General features: G+C 36.6%; 1 protein-coding gene across 1 annotated transcript; it reads right to left on the bottom strand.

The window, feature by feature from the left end:
• Nucleotides 1–889: 889 nt before the first annotated feature.
• LOC6043051 (titin) lies at nt 890–21583 on the bottom strand. Its single transcript, XM_038252329.1, has 6 exons — nt 20942–21583; nt 18277–20552; nt 17599–18179; nt 7568–7846; nt 7064–7504; nt 890–1989 (listed from the first exon to the last, which is right to left on the bottom strand). Exons 1-6 carry the CDS (start codon nt 21249–21251, stop codon nt 1902–1904), a joined length of 3975 nt encoding a protein of 1324 aa, XP_038108257.1. The 5' UTR covers nt 21252–21583; the 3' UTR covers nt 890–1901.
• Between the last annotated feature and the right edge of the window lie 634 nt (nt 21584–22217).

Raw genomic sequence — 22217 nt, 5'->3', positions numbered from 1 at the left:
GTGAACCTTCGAAAATCTTCTTCCGACAGTAACCATCAGTTACTCCGAAAAAAAGGTCTAAACTGTTTATTTACATGGTCTTCGTCGATTTTCGACGAATTTCCCCGAACAAAATCTACATGCGCATCGAGCTGGGCTAAGTCCATGTAAACAGTGCACTCTTTTATAACCTCCAAATCGAGATGTAGTACTTAGACAATCCTTAAGAACTGTACAATTAATAAACTATTTTCCCCTTATGACGTAGTTCCATATATTATCCAGTTATCCAGGAATTATCCAGTCCATTTCAGCATACTATTCGCTGCCCTGATGTCTTCTCCCCAATCTCCGGCTCTGATTCTAACTACAAAATAAAAGGTAAAATCAAAGATAAGAAAAGGCCAATGCGGATGGAGTGCAAGTCGAGCTCAGCATCCTCTCACAATGACTGGTAGTAAGTATGATAAATATGAAGAAAGCGAAAGACAAGAATAAAATTTAAAAGATAGTATGTCAATGCGGAAGGATCGATGATTGCCATACAAGGACATAAAAAAATTGATGATACGAAGAAGCAAAAAAACGTAAAAACAGGAATAAAAAATGGTCACTGCAGATGTAAAGCAAGCTGAGCGCAGTATCCCCCAAAGACTGGTAGAAAAGGCGCTAAAAGTCAGATAAAGTCAATGCGGATGGAGAGCAAATTATACTCTTCCCTGACACTTATGTCTTTGTAAGGGATGGATATGGATCCTCGATGATGGCTTGCTTTTCTGCTAGATCCGGTCCCAATTCTTCATGACCCGAAATCAAAAAAGAAAGATCTTCTGTAAATTTTCGAACTTTTCCCACACAACCATTTTCTTTCTTTGAGGACTTTCGGACTGCACTAATGACACCCTTTTCATTATCTTTATAAACTTTATTTGTTCATTCCATTCGTTTATTCTTCTTTTACAAAATATTTTTTCATCCATAACAGTTAGCATAAAAAGTAGCTTTTCTTATACCCAAAAAAGCCATCACTTGTTAATATGTGTCTTCCTTCTCGACGATTGATTGGTGTAAGATTGTTCTTCTTCTTTTTCCGCAAACCATCTTACCGCAACCGACGACGATCGCGCGCGATCGCACAGTCAGCATAACAAAAAAAACTAGCATAATTTGAGGTAATAAACTTAAGGTTAACAATCGTTTTTTTTTGTTTCGTTTCCGCGTAAACCCTACTAAACTTAAAAAATATTTCGCAATCCAACAGCGAGTAAACCGAGAAAAAAAAACTAAAAATAACGCTCGTTTGAAAAAAAGCAATCATATGGCAAACTCGTGGTGAGAAAGTGGAAGCCACTGAAATCTTCTACTCTTCTATGATGCACTCTTCCTGCTCTTCTCCAGGTTGGACTCGGCAACATAATTCGCGCGCATTCTTCACACTACTGGATTTTTTTTTGTGTTTAGTTTGTAAATGTTTGGAGGATTTTAAGCTCACTTGATTCTTTTTGTTTTCGGTTTGATTGTTGTACTGTTTAAGCGTTCGCGCACCATTTTTTTTTCGATTTCTTCCGAACACCGTTTTCGATTCACTTCCGGTTTGATGATTTCCCCCCGCGCGCGCGATTTCTTTTGTGTCCTAATTTTTGGTTGATGATTTGTTTTTTTTTCTTGTTGGGAAGAAAGTGGGTTTGGGATCAATAGTAGGGAGTAGGAGTGGGAAACATAAATAGATGAGGTTTGAAGACTAATCTACTAGATTTGTACACTGCGCAAACGGGATTATAGTGAAAATAGGGATAGGTAGGGTATTCCAGTCGGGGGATTTCGTTAGTGTTTTTGTACTGTGATATGGGGTTGATTGTGTGTAAGTTTGTGAGATCAAAAGGAGAAAAAATGTGACGCACGCACATACACACACGAACTACTCAGAGATGTTCAAATTTACAGCCCTCATCAACGCACTCGCCACGCATCTGATAGGGACAGATAACACCGTCCGGAATGTTTTGTGCACTAGAATCGAGAAAGAGAGAGAAAAAAGGAAGTTCCAATGGAATAGAGGGTAAAGGTTAGTACGAAGCTGGTAAGAAAGGTTAAACCCCTTATTTATCACGGGTCTACTTTCCCAATAGCGGATCAATATTTAATTTACAATCCCGACTCGATTATCCGAAGGCCTCGGAAAAAATCACTTCAGATAATCAAAACTTCGGATAATCGAGTCACGAAAAACAAATTTTTTTTTTCGCTGTTTTATTTTTGATTGTTGAGCTTAAGTATGACCCCTAAACTACGCTAAAGTGATTTACTTTTTTTTTTAATCAGAGATGGCGGCCAAATATTGAAAAAATGCATTTTATTATGTAACAAGCAATCAACTATTCAAATTTGACTAAAAGAGGAACTCGAATTCGAGTTCTGCGACCCCATTATAGTCAAATTTGAATAGTTGATTGCTTATTAAATAATAAAAAAAATCAATATTTCGTCACCGCCATCTTTGATTTAAAAAAAAACGAAAAAAAAAATTGTTCGTGATTCGATTATCCGAAGTTTCATACATACCTTCGGATAATCGAAACTTCGGATAATCGAGGCTTCGGATAATCGAGTCAGGACTGTATTGTTTTAAATAATTTAAAAAAAACTGGATTCGCTGCATGAACTCGACTAATACGTTTACTTTAAGTGATTTGATAAAATATTCTAAAAACTGCAATGAAAATTGAAAATAAAATAAAAATGAAAAATTTTAAAATTAAGATACAGTATAGACTCGATTATCCGTAGTGTAGTTATCTGAAATGACCAAATGCATTTTCTCAATATTCGGTTAATTCACCGCCATTTTGGCCGCCATCTTAGAATTAAGAATTTCCAAATCACTTGAGAGCATTTGCTATTATCGATTATCCGAAGTGAGATTCAGAGGACTTTGGATAATCTTGTGCGGACTTTATTAAAGAAATATCAATTGAAATATTACATTTATGCTCATAAATATTCAAAGAAATTAAAGGAAAATAAAATTGGAAAAATCAAAAATCATAATTAAAACAAGGCAACTCAATTGCTTCAATGTGTTCACTTTCTAATAATTTCTAATCATTTATTTATTTTACCATTCTTATCATTTCCTTGTTTCTAAATAATGCACATAGTTTTCATTTCTCTTTTATAGAATTTTGAGGAATTTGAGGAAAATGATAATTTCGAAAAAAAAAATTCTAAGTGTAAATATAGGTTTTCGGTGCCCTCTCCCCGTGCCATACCTTCACACTTAGGAGACCCGGGAGGCGGAGTCTTGTCGCAAAAAGAACGATACACGCCTGTGGATCCGTTGACGAAACCGCAAGGTTTAAGAGGGCCACATTATAAGGTGTTACGTCGATTCCGTTTTTTTTCCGATAATTTCGAAATTTTGAAGTTATGAAATGAAAAAATTAGATCTTTCAAAATTTTATTGAATAACCACTTTAAGAGTTTTGAAATTTTATTTTTTGAATTTAAAAACTATTTTTTTATGTTGATATAAAGAAAAAAATATTTTAAATATCTTGGGTGAGTTTTCAAAGAGCCATAGTGACCTCTGACACTAATTTTCTCGAAAATGACACAAAATTTCATTTGTTTTTATTTTGGGGCACTTGAAGGACGTGTAGATGAACAATCTCGAGCATTTTTGATATTGGTTTATCGTAAGTAGGTCCAACACCGATACCAAAAGCATTTTGTTTACCAATGGCTCTTACGGCTTTTTGAAAACTAATCCGAGATATTACCTTTTTCGTATTCCTAAATATAAAAATCTCAATTTTGTAATAGTATTCTTATTAAAATTTTTGAAAATTATTTAATTTTATAATTGAGAGGTTTTTTTAAACAGTTACCTTGAAAACGGTGCATTTTAACAAAATTTGTGTATATGTATGGAACCAATTGCACTGGGAAATGACCTTTGAGAAGAGCGTATTGTTGTAATTCGTTTTTTAAAAGTTAAGGTATCTCGAAGTCGTTGCATAGTTTCAAAAAGTGCTCAAAGTCAATCTTGTAGGAAATGGGACGGGCTTTCTGATAAAAATACACTGAAAGAAAAATACACGAAACTTCTATGAGATATTTCGATTTTCAAGTTTAAAAGTTAAATTTAAAGTGATGTCACGATTTTTTTTTATTATAATTTTTTGAGCAAATAAATTTGATTTTTCATGTTTGATGTTTATTATTATTTATTTTTTTGGTAATATTTTTGTTTTCGTCAAATTTTTCATTATTTAAAAATGATTGCAAAACAACTAAACTAGTGTAAAATGCATTTTAAAACACTTTGTTCATGCAAATGTTGAAACTGTGGCTTTTTACTTCAATATTTATAAGTTTTTTTTTCCGAGGCCTTCGGATAATCGAGTCTGAACTGTATTCTTATTTTCAACGGCGCACATCAAGCTAAGCTTTTTGCACCACGATTTTCGGTACGCAAATTTGAGTATCTTCGAAATTATGGGAACTATCGGTTATTTATTCCCTAAAGTTACTGTCTACAAAAAAACAGCAGATTTTGACTCTTTTTACAATCATATTGTAGAAGGGTTAAATCCGTAAGTTTGACAATTTATGAATAAAAAGACAACAACTTCCTTAGCTGCTGTGCACCCTCAAGTTGATATTGAAATAGATAATAAAACAAAAATAAATTGTTTGTTGTGCTTATGAAATTCAATACTTATTGAAATAAGACTTCAAAAATCATAGCACTGAGTAAATTTTCTATTGAACCGCGAACTTGATCGGAAAAGTGGCAGCTTATCAAACATTTGAGCAATTCTCTACCAAAACCGGAAATGTATTTTATTTGTATTTTTTGATTTGGCTCAAACTTTGTGGCTATTTTGCTATTTTGCGTCATTGGTTCACCCATACAAGTCTCCATACAATTTTGGCAGCTGTCCATACAAAAATGGTTTGTAAATATTCAAACAGCTGTAACTTTTGAGTGAATTTTCTGATCAACTTGGTGTCTTCGGCAAAGTTGAAGGTATTGTTGAGGACTTTTGAGAAAAAAATAGGTACACGGAAAAAAAATTGGAGATTTTTCTATCAACTTTTTTTTTCACTAAAACTCAATTTCCCAAAATACGTATTTTTTGATTTTCGAGATTTTTTGATATGTTTTAGGGGACAAAAATCCGCAACTTTTGAGTCATAGAGAAACATGGTCAAAAAATCTGCCGCCGAGTTATGAATTTTTGAAAAAATAGTAATTTTTGGAAAAATCGAAGTTTTATGCAAAAACAAGTTTGACATTACTTTTTAATGCAAAATTGAATTTGCAATCGAAAAGTACTTTACAGATTTTTTGATAAAGGGCTCCGTTTTCAAGATATAGCCACCGAAAGTTTGATTTTAGCGAAATATTTGCAGTTTTTCAATTTTTAAAAATAGTGACCATGAGTGACCATTTCTAAAAATATATTTTTTGAAAAGTTCAGAAAATTTGCTATAAAATTGTCTAAGAGACATTGAAGATTGGACCTCTGGTTGCTGAAATACAGCGGCTTAAAGAAAAAGAAACACAAAAATTGAAGTTTTCTAAGTCTCACCCAATCAGCCTAATGACGTTATCTCAGCAATTAATGGTCCGATTTTCAATGTTAATACATGAAACATTCGTAATTCGTAAAATTTTCCGATCTTGTCGAAAAAAATATTTTGAAAATTTTCAAATCAAGACTAGCATCTTAAATGGGCGTAATATTCAATATTTGGCCCTTTTAAAATGTTAGTCTTGATTTAAAAATTTTCAAAATATTTTTTTCGAAAAGATCGGAAAATTTCACGATTGTTTCATGCATTAACATTGAAAATCGGACCATTAATTGCTGAGATATCGTCATTAGAAAATGGTGGGCAAATTTTCTGAACTTTTCAAAAAAAAATATTTTTAGAAATGGTCACTCATGGTCACTATTTTTAATAAATGAAAAACTGCAAATATTTCGCTAAAATCAAACTTTCGGTGGCTACCTATATCTTGAAAACGGAGCCCTTTATCAAAAAATCTGTAAAGTACTTTTCGATTGCAAATTCAATTTTGCATTAAAAAGTAATGTCAAACTTGTTTTTGCATAAAACTTCGATTTTTTCCAAAAATTACTATTTTTTCAAAAATTCATAACTCGGCGGTAGATTTTTTGACCATGTTTCTCTATGGCTCAAAAGTTGCGGATTTTTGTCCCCTAAAACATATCAAAAAATCTCGAAATTAAAAAAATACGTATTTTGGGAAATTGAGTTTTAGTGAAAAAAAAGTTGATAAAAAAATCTGCAATTTTTTTCCGTGTACCTATTTTTTTCTCAAAAGTCTTCAACAATACCTACAACTTTGCCGAAGACACCAAATTGATCAGAAAACTCACTCAAAAGTTACAGCTATTTGAATATTTACATACCATTTTTGTATGGACAGCAGCCAAAATTGTATGGAGACTTGTATGGGTGAACCAATGACGCAAAATAACTTATTTGGTCATAGGGAAGGCCCCCACAAAGTTTGAGTCAAATAAAAAAATACAAAAAATAAAAATGGTCGAAATCGGCCGATTTCGTAGAGAGTTGCTCATTTGTTTTTTTAAACCGGGACCGGTGGTGTAGGTAGTGGTAATCGTAGTTGCTTCTCCCCCCTCGCCAAAGAAATACACCAAGGAATACTCAACAGAAAAATTTTCCCGAATCATTCATTAAGAATAACTAAAATAATATTTTAATAGAAAAAAGTATACGTTGAAGTCATTTAAGAGGTATTTGTCGAATTTTAACAAAACTTAAAATATTTTCCCGGTTTTACAGTCGAATTCCCGAGTGGAACAAATTCCCGGAGTTTTCCCGGCTTTTTTTCCCGAGGTGGCCACCCTGATCTAGAATGATTGAGCATATTTTTTTAAATCGAAAAAAAAACGATATTTTCTCGACCACGTTTCTTACCAGCTCCGTACTTTACTTAAGAGGGGCAAAATGTTTGCGATGGGTTGCTGGAACAAAAGTGAAACAGACTGCTTGCAGAACACAGACACGGATCACGGTCACTAACCTTCGGAGCGATGCCAGCGGCGAGGTGTACTGCTCGAAGCGCTTCCAGGTCGGTTCACTGGACAGAACGGCCGGAGCTTCCTGCGTAACGTTTGATTTCCGTTCCGGCTCGAGCACCACCAGCGGACTCGTACTTCGCGAAGCCGGTGCACTTTTGGCCCTAATCTCAACCGGCTCTACCACCGGGGCAGGTTCCGGCACTTCAAAAACGGGCTCTTCATTTGCGGGAGGTTCCACTGGCTCTTGCTCGACAACTGGCTGTGAAGGCTCGACGACCGGTTGCGGTACATTCGGCGGTTCTTCGTGCTGCCTCCGACGCTGTTCAATCATGCGTCGCTTGAACTCTTCCAGTGTGAGCTTTTTCATGTGCTTGAGCTGTTTCGTTTCGCTCGTAAGTACCTTTAACCGCTGGTGGATTTCGCCGCGCAGTCCCGACGGTGGACTAAAAAAAAGAAATAAAAGTTTACTAAACGTTCCAGAGCAAGCCCCCAAAATTTCACCGCACCTGTAAGCATTGCCCTGGACCTCGCGCCCGATCGCCTGGCACAGATTGTTCAGCTCGATCGACTTCTTCCGGCTGGCCATGACGCGGGTGTGCGACTCCTGCAGCGTCGGGAAGATCGACACGATGCGGTGCTTGTGGACGGCCAGCGCACGCTCCATCACCGTTAGCTTCTCCCGCAGGAAGGCCACCTTGTTCTCGAGGTCGTACTGCTTCTGGCGCTGGTACTGGGCGTTTTCGACGGTGCCGATCAGCTCCTGCAGCTCCTCCCGGAAGCGTTTGCTGTGGGCGGCGTTGGGCGAGAGTTATTGGTGGACGAAACTATGCAGGTATGTTAAACACCAACCAACTTGTCTATTTTAGACCTGTTGACGTGCCTTCCTAGCAGCGGTACCTTAAGGAGCCTTAAGGAGCTATGGTTGCGTTTTTTGTTCAATTGAACTCATATTTGGGACTTGGGTTCAGTACAATTCAGCCCTGCCGTGGAAGGCATAAAATCAAATTGAATCACCCTAGTCAACATTCGAAAATAGGTTTTCCTTAGCTTTTAGTTAGTTAGTTTTAAAGGCTGATACGCAGATGGGAAGGAACGCAAAACTCCATACAAAAAAACGCCCAAGAAACGGTCAAGGAAAGGGTCACGAAAAGATTTTTCTTAAGCGGTACGCAGCTGAAAAGTAACAGAAACGGAAAGATTGCGTTTGACGTTTCTTCGCGCGGTGCTTGTTTGTAATATGTTTTGATGAAAAAATCAAAGAATTGTAATTTTCCTTTTTGAATGCGACTGATAATTACAAACGTTTTAATAATTTTGTATTGGATATAATAATATTTAAAATTCTCGACGAATCTCAAAAAGCAGAATATTGAAACCGAGATTGAAACTAAAAGGACAGATTAAGTTTTTTTTGTCGAAATGGAGTAGAAAAAGAAGTTGTCTTTATAGATGTCGGCCATCGTGTCACCAACAATTTATTACTAGTACCAACCAGCTACCTCTGGATTATGAGTCCCCTGCGCTGTCCGATTTATCCACACTCGCGGGACCATAATGAAGTAAATCAGAGTGAAATTAAACTTGAAAATAATCATACAAATATCTATGTTCTTACTGAAGATACAATAATAATCTGAAATTTTGGAATCCAACCAAACAACAAATTCAAAAAGATGAAAAAAACAAACATTTCAGAAATTTCAAATAACTTTTTTTTCAATAATATAGAAAATTTCAACTGAAATTTGGAAAATCAAAATTAAAAATATGCAGAATTGAATAATAATTTTAATATTAAAGTTTTTTATAAATTGAATAGATCAAAAATGTTAAAATTCTAAACGAATGTACAAGTCGAAATTCCAAAAGTTTAAAAAATCAGAAATATAGAAATTCGTAAATACAAATTTACAAAAACTTCAAAGTTATAACAATCGAAAACTCTATTTCTTCCAAAATTAAATAATCTAGAATGAAAATTTAAGAATAAAGAATTTTAAAAAATAAGAATTTAAGAATTTAAGAGTTTAAGAGTTTAAGAATTTAAGAATTTAAGAATTTAAGAATTTAAGAATTTAAGAATTTAAGAATTCAAGAATTTAAGAATTTAAGAATTAAAGAATTTAAGAATTTAAGAATTTAAGTATTTAAGAATTTAAGAATTTAAGAATTTCATAATTTAAGAATTTAAGAATTTAAGAATTTAAAAATTCCAGAAAAAAAAATTAAGCATTTGTACCAATCTTATTTTATAATTTCCAAATTTCCTAACTTCCTAATTTCCTAGTTTCCGAATATCCTAATTTCCTTATTTCCATACTTCCAAATTTCCTGATTTCTTAACTTCCTAAACTCCTAATTTCCTGATTTCCTAATTTCCTAACTTCTTAATTTCCTTCTTAAACTTCCTAACTTCCAAATTTCCTAACTCCCTAACATCCTAATTTCCTAACATATTATTTTCCAAATTTCACGATTTTCTAATTTCTAAATTTCCTATTTTTTCCTTATTTCATAATTTCCTAACTTCTTAATTTCCTAACATATCAATTTCAAAATTTCTAAATTTCCTAACTTCCTAAAAACCTAATTTCCTAGTTTCCGAACTTCCTAATTCCTTAATTTCCTAACTTCTTAACTTCCTAATTTCCTAGTTTCCTGATATCCTAATTTCCCAATTTCCTAACTTCCTCACTTCCTAATATACTAATTTAATTTCCTAACTTCCTAATTTCCTAGTTTTCTAATTTTAAAAATTTCCTCATTTCCTAATTTCCTAACTTCCTAACATCCTAATTTCCTTACATATTAATTTCCTAATTTCAAAATTTCCTTGTTTCATAATTTCATAATTTTCTTATTTTCTTTATTTTACTTATTTGCTAATATCATTATTTCCAAATTTTCCAATTCTCTGGTTTCCTAATTTCCTAATTTTTTAATTTCCTTATTTCATAATTATATAGTTTTTTAATTTCCTTATTTCATAATTACATATTTTTTTAATTTTAGTTTTTCTTGTTTTAGAATTTAAGAATTTCTAAATTTGCTTTTATTTATTGATTTCTTAATTTTGTTTATAATTGTTGTTAAAAGTTCTTAAATAAACATTTTTAATCTAATTAATTTTAAGTTTTGAATATTTTTAATATTTTTATTTTTTCCTCGAAAGAACTTCAAGCGCGCACACCGTCAATCGCGCTCTTACCGAACTGTCAACTTTTCTTGGGGGGTCACGAAAAGAACACGCAACATTTCTTGACCGCGTTCCTTCCGATCAGCATATCAGCATATCAGCAGTACTTAAGGGAGAAATACGGGCAACTTCCGCCTCGTAAACGGTAAATCAGGCTTAAAATCCCGGCTCGGACCAACACTACTGGTGATTGCTAGTCTTCCGGATTCGATTGCTTAGTAAAGGGAAAGTAGTTTTAATTTCTCCAAAGTTATCTAGTTTTCTGTCATTTCAGATTTCAGCCAAAAACAAATTAAGAATTTAAGAATTCAAGCATTTATTAATTTAAGAATTATGGAATTTTTGAACTCACGAATTTTGAAGTATTTTTTTTCTATATATGGGTTTAAGAATCCCGAAAATCTCTGGACGTAATATTTGAACAAACCCTTTTCAGGAATCTTAGATGGCAGCAAAAATGGCCAAACTTAAGAGTTTACGAACTTAAGAATTTTAAACTTTTGGGATTCAGGTATTTTTGATGTTTTGTATTTTTTTTTTTTTTGAAGTCCAAAATATTTGAAATTTGTGAAGTTTTGAATTTTTTAACACTCGAACTTTTGAACGCTCGAGTTTTTTTTTAATTTATGAGTTTGAGAATTTTCTAATTATAGAATTTTCGATTTTTTTTTTTAATTCTGACGAGGATTTCAGATAATCGAGTACGATCTGTATTTAAAATTTTCAAATCCCAAGTTGCCTAAACATTTTTATTTTAGATTTTTTGAATTTCTTGAATTTTACAGTTTTCAAATCTAAGAACTTTAAATTTTGAGGAATATTTTTAAATAAATTTTCGATTTTATGATTTTTAAATATGTTTTTTGTCAATTTTTTGTTTTCTGAATGAGCAATTCTCTGAGATTTCGGTCATTCGATTTTTTTGTATTTTTTAATCCGGCTGAAACTTTTTTGGTGCCTTCGGTATGCCCAAAGAAGCCATTTTGCATCATAAGTTTGTCCATATAATTTTCCATACAAATTTGGCAGCTGTCCATACAAAAATGATATATGAAAATTCAAAAATCTGTATCTTTTGAAAGAATTTTTTGATCGATTTGGTGTCTTCGGGAAAGTTGTAGGTATGGATACGGACTACACTGAAAAAAAATTATACACGGTAAAAAAATTTGGTGATTTTTAATTTAACTTTTTGTCACTGTTTTCCATTTTTTTAAATTAGTGCACATGTTTGCTCACCTTTGAAAAAAATATTTTTGAAAAACTGAGAAAATTCTCTTTATTTTGCTTTTTTGAACTTTGTTGATACGACCCTTAGTTGCTGAGATATTGCCATGCAAAGGTTTCAAAAGCAGGAAAATTTATGTTTTCTAAGTCTCACCCAAACAACCCATCATTTTCTAACGTTGATATCTCAGCAACTAATAGAGTTATCTAAGCCCGACCTTACGCACACTAGCATACCATTTGTTTTTGCTGGGGGTACAAATTTTAACCTAAAAACCCTTCGTGTACGTACACGCAATACATGCGCTCGTAGATAACTCTATTGTCCGATTTTCAATGATAAAATGTGAAACATTCGTGAAATTTTCCGATCTTTCCGAAAAAAATACTTTCAATTTTTTTAGATCAAGACTAACATTTCAAAAAGGCGTAATATTGAATGTTTGGCCCTTTTGAAATGTTAGTCTTGATTTGAAAATTTTAAAAGTATTGTTTTCGGAAAGACCGGAAAATTTCACGAATGTTTCATATTTTAACATTGAAAATCGGACCATTAGTTGCTAAGATATAGACGTTAGAAAATGGTGGGTTGTTTGAGTGAGACTAAGAAACATAAATTTTCCTGCTTTTTAACCCTCTAACGCCCAGAGCTGTTTGCTTATCGTAAAAATCGTAAATGGCTTAATTTTGGTACAATAATGCAGAAAATACTTTACTTTGACCCACAAACATCGAATTGGGGCAAAAAAGTAGAATTTGAAGTGGTGCACCAGAGCACCATCAGGAAGATGGGCAACTTTTTTTTAAACCACAAAATCTCGTTTTCTTCAAATCTATTGGTTAATTTGTTTGAAAACGCTTCGAAATGTGTTAAAAACTACTTATTCTTTGCTGTAAGACCATATTTCTGAAGTATTAACTACAAATTCTAAAATCTCTGCATTTTCAGGTTTCTTTGATTGGCTCATTCAAAACCCACAAACAACCATTTTCATGAAAAATGAGGAAAATAATAAAACTGTCGGTCTAATAACAATGTTTTGTCTTGTTTATGAATAGTCAAAACGTTTATAAACTTTTGTTTTGATAAAAATAAGCTTTTTCTGTAATTTAGAAAAAAGTGCTCCTGAATATTAAGTTGCTCATATGCCTAGGTGGTGCTCTGGTGCACCAAATGAAAAAGGTTGAAAAACACTTAAAACCGGTCCAAACTCACAATGTTATTCACAGGGGTTCTTGTCCAAGGTTCAAATGATAGCAAAACATTTTTTGTTTCATAAAATGTTGTGTTTGGTAATTTTTACGGGCTTTCGAAAACAGGTCTTATTTATTTCCCTAAAATTGGCCCATTTTTGTTTACATTTCACACTGTAACTTTGCTTGTGCTTAACCAAATTTGATGAAATTTGGGGAGATGTTAGTATATATTCTACATGAACACCTGCAACTTAAAGCACCATGAAAAGTTGTGTCAGTTCCGAGATATTTGAGTTCAAAGTTTTGGTGCTCTGGAGTAACCATGGGCGGGAGAGGGTTAAACCTTAGCATGGCAATATCTCAGCAACTAAAGGTCGTATCAACAAAGTTCAAAAAAGCAAAATATAGAGAATTTTCTCAGCTTTTCAAAAATATTTTTTTCAAAAGTGGGCAAACATGGGTACTAATTTTAAAAAATGAAAAACTGTGACTATTTTTAAAAAGTTAACTAAAATTGGCCATAACTTGAAAACGGTGCACTTTATCAAAATTTCACTAAAGTACTTTTTGATTGCTAATGCATCGAAAAATGAAGTTGAAAATTTTTTTCGACTGGTATTTCGATTTTTTGAAAAAAAATCAGTATTGATTCAAAAATTGTTGATTCGGTCGAAGACTTTTTGCCATTCTGGAAATTTCTGAAAAGTTTGCATTTTATGTCCCCTAAAACTTATCAGAAAATGAAAAAAATTAAAAATAGTGCAAATCAAGTTTTAGTGACAAAATGTGGAATTAAAAAAAACACAAAAAAAAGTTTTACCGTGTATCATTTTTTTCAGTGTAGTCCTTATCCATACCTACAACTTTGCCGAAGACACCAAATCGATCAAAAAATTCCTTCAAAAGATACAGATTTTTGAATTTTCATGCATCATTTTTATATGGACAGCTGCCAAATTTGTATGGAAAATTATATGGACAAACTAATGATGCAAAATTGCTTCTTTGGGCATACCGAAGGCACCAAAAAAGTTTCAGCCGGATTAAAAAATACAAAAATTAAAACTCAAAATAAAGATCGATTTCGTAGAGAACTGCTATATTAAAATATTTGATTTATTTACTTTGTTTTTTTTTTTTGAAATTAAGTTTTTTTTTCTTGTAATTTTTTTTTAGTTTTGGCGAACTGTATTTCAAATCCCTAGATTTTTGAACTTTCTGATTATTATATTTTAATTTGTTTAAATTTCTTTAGCGTTAAGGGTTTTTAATTTTTTTAATCTTCATATTTTTTTCACCAGATTTTTTTTGAGAAAATTCTCAAAATCCCTAGATTTTTGAATCTATTTTTTCATATTTAAGAAATTCTGGAATTTAATTTCTACATTTTTCTATTTCAAGATTTTTTGTGATTGTTTTTTTTTAATTTAGTTTTTTTTTCAATTTAGAAACTTAGTTCCTTTTTTATATTTCAATAATTTTGAATTAAAAAAAAACAGTTCATTATCTATTCGATATGAAAGATAAAAAAAATATTTTAATTTTTGATATTTAAAAGTTTTGCCAAGATATCGGATAATTCTCGCTTACTTATTCAAAAGGTCCTATGCACATATGAAATCCATGGCTCATTGGTTGTTTTGAAAAAGTAATCTAGGATTGATTATGAACCGTATTTCAAATTAACAAATCCCTACTCTTTTGAACTTTTTAACTTTTATAATTTTTGGATTTTTAAAATTTCCTGAATTTATTTATGTTTGAGGCATTAAAATTTTGATTTCAAAAATCATGCATTTTTTTAATTTTGAAGATTTTTAAATGTTTCTATTTTTTTAGAATTTAAGATTTTTTGATATTTGAAATGTTGGCGAGGATTTCGGACAAGCGAGAACGTACTGTATTATTTTATTTATATTTGCAAATCCCTAGAACTTTTTTTTATATGTTTGGAGTTTTTATTTTTTATTTTCAAATGTAATAAATTCTAAAGTTTCATGATTTTTTTTTAATTTTCACAGCATTTGTGGGAACAGCATCTAACATCGTGCCTCTAATGGAGCCATGTAAGCACTTTGACGATCAATTATAGCTCATTCAAAAGCGTATTCAACTGAAATCGATTGAAAATTAGTTCAATAGGAAGTGAGCAAGCAAATTTCTATGAAAAAGTTTACAAAAAAAGTGGTTTAAATAGTGAAAATTATCCAATTGTAAAGAGCAGGGCTGTGGAGTCGGAGCCGGAGTTGGTGGAGTCGGGTCTTTTTGGAGACCTGGAGTCAGAGTCGGAGTCGGAGTCGTCAAAACTCGAACAGCTGGAGTCGGAGTCGGAGCCGGAGTCGGCTAAATTTTATGAGCTGGAGTCGGAGTTGGAGTCGGAGCCGAAGATTTCTGATAACCCGGAGTCGGAGTCGGAGCCGGAGTTACAGTCGACTCTCTGGTTGTCAATATCCAAGGGACCGTCGAGGAAGAGAATCATCAGTTTACAGAACGATGCAAAATGAAGACTCGATTGAAAATATGTTTTTCTTGGTACCCAGCTATGGGAGAGAATCATGGCAACGTCCAGCAAACAAAAACAAACTAATGTCAAACACCCTTCAAAGCTTCGTTTCGCAAAGATAAATGTCTATGCAAGCCATGAGATAGTGACAACATTGACAACCGGAAGAGATTTTTAAAGCAAACAGAATCCAAGGGACCGTCGAGGAAGAGATCCTTCAAGCAAAAGAGAATATCGAGGAATAAAGCCAATCGAAGTATGCAGTTTGAAGGGACTGAAGAATTCATCGATAGATGGAGCAATATTGAAATCGAGAAGATCGACAGCCAGAGAGTCGACTGTATCTTAAATTCAAGAAAAAAATATGTTTTTTTATTCTTCAGTATTTCCTATGTAACAGTTTAATTTACAAAACAACTTATATTTTTACATAAAAAGATTATAAATAGTAATCACTGTTTTTGCAGATCGAAAAAGAGTCACTAACAGTTTAACTTTTGTAACAAATAATCAACGATAATAACAATCTCTCACTTGAAACCCAACATGGCGCATTTTGTTTATAACTGAGTACAAGAAATCAAAGTGTTGCATTGAAAATAATTGAAACTAACAAAAAATGTCAAAAGAAGTTGCAACAAATTTGAAATAATCATTGATTGTTGATGTTGATGGTGATTTTAGGTAAACTATTTTGATATCGTTGCAAATTATCGTTGAACAAATCTCTAGAATTCAGTGCAAAAATGAACTAATAAAAAAATGTATAGAACAAAATATAGGATTTAAATTTATTTTTCAAATATTGTAAATAAAAAAAACAGAATCAAAATATTATCAACTGGTATGAATTTTCTCATACTGTATGTCTCACGCCAATATATGCAAATCAATGTACCTTAAAAAAAAAAAATATTTGTGACCTAGAAAATATTTTACTTGTGGATATTTGTTTTTTATTATATTTTAAGTTTGCTCATATATTTTGATGGAGGCGAAAGATCATCCATAAAGCTTCGTTTTAGGTAGAGATTCACGAAGTATCGTGCACCTCCCTTTTAAAGTATATAAAATTTTAAAATTAAAATAAATTTAAAATTTCCAGCTTAAAATATTTTCTATGTCACAGATATTTGAAAAGGACATCTTAAGCGTCCTTACCACGAAGAAATTGTTTAGATACATTGATTTGCAATAATAATCTCCTTCAGCCATGGCGTGATGTCTATGTACGTCTTAAAAAAAAAACAAAAAAAAATGTTTCGTTTAAAATTGTCATTCAAAAAACAAGGTGCCTGTCACTGTGCTTCTTACAAATGTCAGCCTGAAAGTGAAGAAATTGAATTTTAATGTTCAATAGATCATTAAGGCCAGGTTTCTTTTAGATATTCATTTAAAAATTACAATTTAATATTAAAATTTATTAGCTTTGAAAAAAATATTTTCAAATTTGAGGTTAAGCAAATAAATCCAAATTTACTTACAAAACTGTTCTTCTCAAAATGCCTCTTAAACTGAAGATGTTTTTTGATTTCTGTTTCCATAACGTATAAAACTTGTAACCTAGAAACTTTTTTCCGTTTATTTACTTTTACCTAACTAATTTTTCTTGAGAAAAACATGACGCTTAGAGAGTATTTAAATAATCCTATTTATCAATGTTTTAAAAATAATTAACCAATGATAGTTAACTAACTTTTGAAACATTTAAAAGATGTGGAGTCGGAGTCGGAGCCAACCATTTGTTGAAAGCTGGAGTCGGAGTCGGAGTCGGCTAGAGTTGGTAGGCCGGAGCCGGAGTCGGAGTCGGAGTCAGCTAATCTGAGAAAGCCGGAGTCGGAGTCAGAGTCGGAGTCGTTTGAAATATGACCGGACTCCGCAGCCCTGGTAAAGAGTTAGAATTTGCCTTAATTGATAAATTTAGAAGTTTTAGTTTTTTTTAAATTAGATTTTTTTTTTGTGATTTTTGAATCCCGAAAAGGATGCACAACTTTTCTTAACGCGTTCCTTTCGAGTGCCTTACTTTGCATAAGATACTTTTTTAGACGCAAGAGATTGTCCTCATTACGACCATGACATCGATTTGCAAAAAACAGTACTAAACAAATTATAAAAACAATTTACTTATAAAAGGCACAACATTAGGCCAAAAAATTGTTCGTACCTCATTATCCTTCTAAGTTTGATTGATTTTTGAAAGAGCATTCAATGTTGTTTGCATGTCATTTAAAAGTGTCTCCAACACTTTGTGAGCGATTTTGAACTTTTGATAACTTTGTTTAGTATGTTTATACCAAAAATTATAGTAAAATTTTACTTATTTATGTGAAACATTACAAAACATAAGTATTTCAAATAACATACAATGTACCTAGTTATAAAAATTAATAGAAATGCAGCTTAATCGCTCTTACCTATGATTCTCATAGCGTGCCTCCGCCAGCTTCAGCACCCGGTGCCGATCGTCCTCCTTGATCCGGGGCAGCCTCCGCAGCGCTTCCCGCAACGTCGCCAGATCCGGATCGTCCTCCTTCCTGCCCACCACCCTCGACGGACTCTTTTGCCGTACCTGTTCAACAACAGTCTTACTTGGTGTATCTTTGGCTTCTTCTTGCGGTTGTGGCACCGGTGCCCGCACCGTGGCCTGCGTCACCGTGTTGTTGATCAGCACCCGCTTGATCAGCGTGTCCGTTTGTTTGGCGGGAGGTGGGACCGGCTTGTCAACTGTCACGACGTCGCGTCCTTCGTGGTTTACCGTTACGACGATTTCGTGACTCTTGCCGGACTGTTCGTCGTCCCCGTTCGGACCGACGTTGTTGACGATGGTTTTGGTGAGTGTGGGCGGCGGCGGCGGGGGAGGTATCCGAGTGGCGAGCGCGACGGCGGGGGTGTTTTGAACGACGAATCGCTGCTGGCGTTGCTTTTCGAGCTGGGCCATTCGGGCGAGCAGTCGTTTGTACTCAAGTTGGGCCGATTTGGGTAGGTGACGGACGGCCTGCAAAGCACACAAACATCTCTGGGCGTCTGTTGGGCGGTGGCTGATTTTTTGGACGAAAGCAGCCACGCGTGCTCGATTGAGTTGGTTTACTTACCGAGGGTGTGATTGGAGAGGCGGCGGCAACGGCCGTTGGTGCCGTTATGGGCTTTCGGGGCGTCGTCGATCGTGGACTTGCGGCTAAGCCGTGGGAACCGCTACCAGCCGACGGAGCCTCGGTTACGTTTTGATTTTGGTCGGTTTTGCTGCGAACGTTGCGCAGGAATTGGTCTAACCGTTGGGCAAAGGCCGGATCGGCTGGTTTTTGAAGGGGGGTGGGCGGTTGATCGTCCGGGATTGGCGAGTAGGTGGGGGACTCGAGCGTTATCCGGGACGGACTGGCGTTGTCCAGATCGCGGAGGAATGTTTCGCGCAGCACTTCGACTTCCGGCTCCGATTGGGGTGCCGAGTAGTAGTCTGGGTCGGAGTCCGAATCGGACTGACCCAGCTGGATGACTAGCTTGGGCACAGGTTTTTGTACGTAATTTTCTACCATGGCTGAGCGTTGCTGGGTTTGTTCTTTGGGTGCGTTGTTCACGGTGTTTCGATTGATTAGCTTGTTCGGGTTGACCAGGACCTTCGTGGTCGTTACGGTCGGTGCTTGGATTAGGGGAGGAATTCCGGGCGGGGGAGGCACTAGTGGAATTGGGGCTTTGACGAGGCTTCTCGACGGTGGAGGGGCAGCGATCGCGATTGGTTCTATAGCGGCCGCAGCAGCAGCAGCAGCAGCCGCCGCCGCGGCTTGTCTGGCCACTTTCCCAGCCGACTTCTTTTTCTTCTTTCGGGCGATCTTTTGCTTGCCGATCAACGTGATCAGATTGGGATTCGTCGGTCCCCGCGATTGATTCGTGGCTTGAGCTTTGGAAGTTGGTTGATCACTAGCGACGATCGAGGCCTCTTCGGGCGGAGGAATGTTTTGACTGTCGTTTTCGTTGGAGATATCCGCCGGCGTTGGCTCCCTTTGCTTGTTCACCTTTTTGTTGTTCATTCTGGACAGAATCAGCTCGCGCAGTGCGTCCGCTTCCTCTTCGCCCATCGAGTCCGGTGTCAACGGACGTGTCGCCACCGTCGGCAGTGATCCCGACAGGTTCAACAGCAGCTGATTTCGGAGCGTTTCTTCGTCGTCCTCTTCGGGGAACTTGCTCTGCAGATCACCCGGTTCTTCGACCGCGGGAGACACTGGAGAATCCAGCTGCAGGACGACCTGTTCCGGCTCCTGGCTGATGACCTCTTCTGCCGGCGGTGCCGGACTTTGAGATTCTCCACTGGCGGAGGCGAGTTCCATGTCCACCGGTTGAACATCGGGCACGGTTGGACTCTCCATCGGGCTAATCTCCATTCGGTTCTCCTCGTCGTCCGAGCTGTCGGCTATCTCGACCGTTTCCGGTTTGGTCACGATGATCTGGACGTCTTCATCGACTTCCACGACCTCCGCCCCGCCAGGCAGCAAATCCGTCACCGGCGAAAGCAACCGAATCTCGTCACTTGGCGAGTACGGCCGCTCCTCCTGCCGTTTTTTCAGTCTTATTTGATGCTTTTTGGTAAATGCCGACTGGAGCGCGATCATTCGCAGTTCTTGCTCCTCGACGGCCTTCTCCGGCGGTGGCGGCGGCTCCTCCTCCCCAACGGGTTCTCCCTCCAACAAACTAATAACATCCGTTTCCTTCAGTTCTGCCTTCGTCTTCAAGGCCTGCAGTCGCAGCTGCAACACTTCTTCATCCTCCTCATCTTCATCGTCCACCTCGTCCTCCTCCACCAACATCGGCTCGTCCGCCACAATCTCCACGACCTCCCTGCTAGCCAGCGCCAGCACCTCCTGACTCTTCTTCCTCATCTGCATCGACAGCTTCAACTTGCGCTTCAACGCGTCCCAGTTCTCCTTGTCAGTCTTTCGTTTCCTTGTGTCCTGAATACTGCAGGCGGCCTGCAGCCGCGCCCTGTCCAGCGGAAAGTCCCGCTCGGAATCGCTCGAATCGATCACATTCACCGTGGTCGTCGATGTCGACGTCGTCGGAGCTTCAACCCTTTTCCGTTTGTGCTTCCTCGCCGAGAGGGAATGTTTGCGCGGTTCATGCTTGCGCTTCTCGAGGACTCGGGACGGACGCCTGGCGGGTTCCCGCGACACTCCGCGGTACCGACTGGATGTGGGCCGGAGGGATTTCAACGAGTCCGAGGTTCGAGAACTTCGAGGCTTCCGTCGGGCTGGTAGAGGTTTTGGCTTTGGCACCGGGTCGTATCGAAACAGGTCAAAGTCGTCGTCGTCCGAAATGCACTCGTAGTTTTCCTTTCCGATGACCGGAGCCGGAGGAGGCTGCATGCGCTTATTATACAGAGCTAGGTGGTGTGTGCGGGGGGAGAAATGGTTAATGCTAAAGAAAATTTACGGTTCAAGGTTTGTATGCAAGTCCTGGAAAAGATGTTCTGGGTAGCTGGAAAGAGTTCTTGTTACAAATAGTTTCATTCAGATTTTTGCACCAGTAGTTGCTTCAATAGAACTAATAAATCGAAGCAAATCTTTCTTAAGCAATCAGTCAGCTATCCTGCAAAGTTGCAAGTCGCCCTGTAACGTAACAGCTCGTCACAATCTACAATCTCCTAAGTTCACAATTACGCCTTATCTGTTCTCATTGAATGGAGAGCTGATAACAAAATATAAAGTGACTGCGGTTCGCCACAAACATCTCGCAATAACAACTCTCAAAAACAAAATTCCTTTATCATACCCTTATGTCTCCCGGTCGCACCCTGTCCGCCGCCGTTCCTGCCCGCAATCCTTTTCTGCAGCTCTATCTCGGTGTCCAACGCCTGCAGCTGCAGCAGCCGCTCCCGGATGATAAACTCCTCATCCGAGCTGATGTTCTCGTACTGCATGCCGACGTCCTCCTCCTCCTCGTCCTCGATCTCGCCCTCTTCATGTTCCGGTGCGTCCTCCAGCATGCTGGCCGCCGTGTCTGTCGGAACGGGTGCCACGGTCAAAGGCATCGGAAGGACGTGCTCTTCCGTGCCCGGCGGTGGTGGCTCGACTTCACTCATCGCGCTTTATCAAACTGCGCGCGAGTCGAGTCGACGACCTTCGGAGGCCACTTTTGAGCCAAGTATACGAGCAAGAATGGAAGAGAAAAGAAAGGAAGAAAAAAGAGCTTGCGGGGAAGAGACAAATTTGCTAGAGCATTTTGAACGGTCTTCGATCACGACAACCACTTTGTTGCACTTTTAAAGTAATAAGCACTACAATGCACACTTGAGGAACTAGATTTTCCGATGAATTGAAACCATTGGGACGGGATATTTGAAAAATAAAAATCCACACGGAAGTTCCAGCTTTTTTTTGGCCTTCAAAATTCTTTCAGAACAAGGATGACGTATCGTTTGACAGCTACTTTTTCAAAACGTCCTATGAGCAGATTATTTTGACAGCAAAAAAAAACTTTTATTTGCACTGCCATTCTAAAAGCTCTGTATTACCCTTGCCAAAGGTCTGTACTTGTTCTGTAACTTTGTGATCTTGGGAGCTTTCTTTTATTACGTAACGCAGTTTAGGGGAGCTTATTTTTTAAAGTACAACCACTGACGAACTGAGGTGCCACGAGCAAACCCAAAAGCAAACCACTTTTGACCGCAGTTGTCTACTTCTTGTTTGGCGTTTTTGCTTCTAGCGAACAATCCTCGCCAATAGTTCGTGAGATATCGACATTAGAAAATGGTGCACCATGGGTTGCTTGAGTTAGAGAGCCTGGAGCTATCTAACTCAATCTAATTTGAGTAAGACTTGGAAAACTTCAATTTCTGGAGTTTTTTTTTGTGTTTTTTTAACACGGGGTTGGGCACATGGTTGATCCGTAGCGCATTGGATTTACTTTCGTAAATATTTCGTAAATATCGTAAATACAAGCAGCGTAAATATTATTTATCTGAACGATATTCGGAACAAAATTTTATTCAGTGTGGATAGTGACAGTTCAGAACTGTCACTTGTTTGTTTCCTTCATTTACAAACTG

The sequence above is a fragment of the Culex quinquefasciatus genome, chromosome 2 (assembly GCF_015732765.1).
Source record: "Culex quinquefasciatus strain JHB chromosome 2, VPISU_Cqui_1.0_pri_paternal, whole genome shotgun sequence".
NCBI classification, from domain to species: Eukaryota; Metazoa; Arthropoda; class Insecta; order Diptera; family Culicidae; genus Culex; species Culex quinquefasciatus.
Note: the sequence above shows the minus strand (reverse complement) of the source record. Positions and strands in the feature narration are given on the sequence as shown.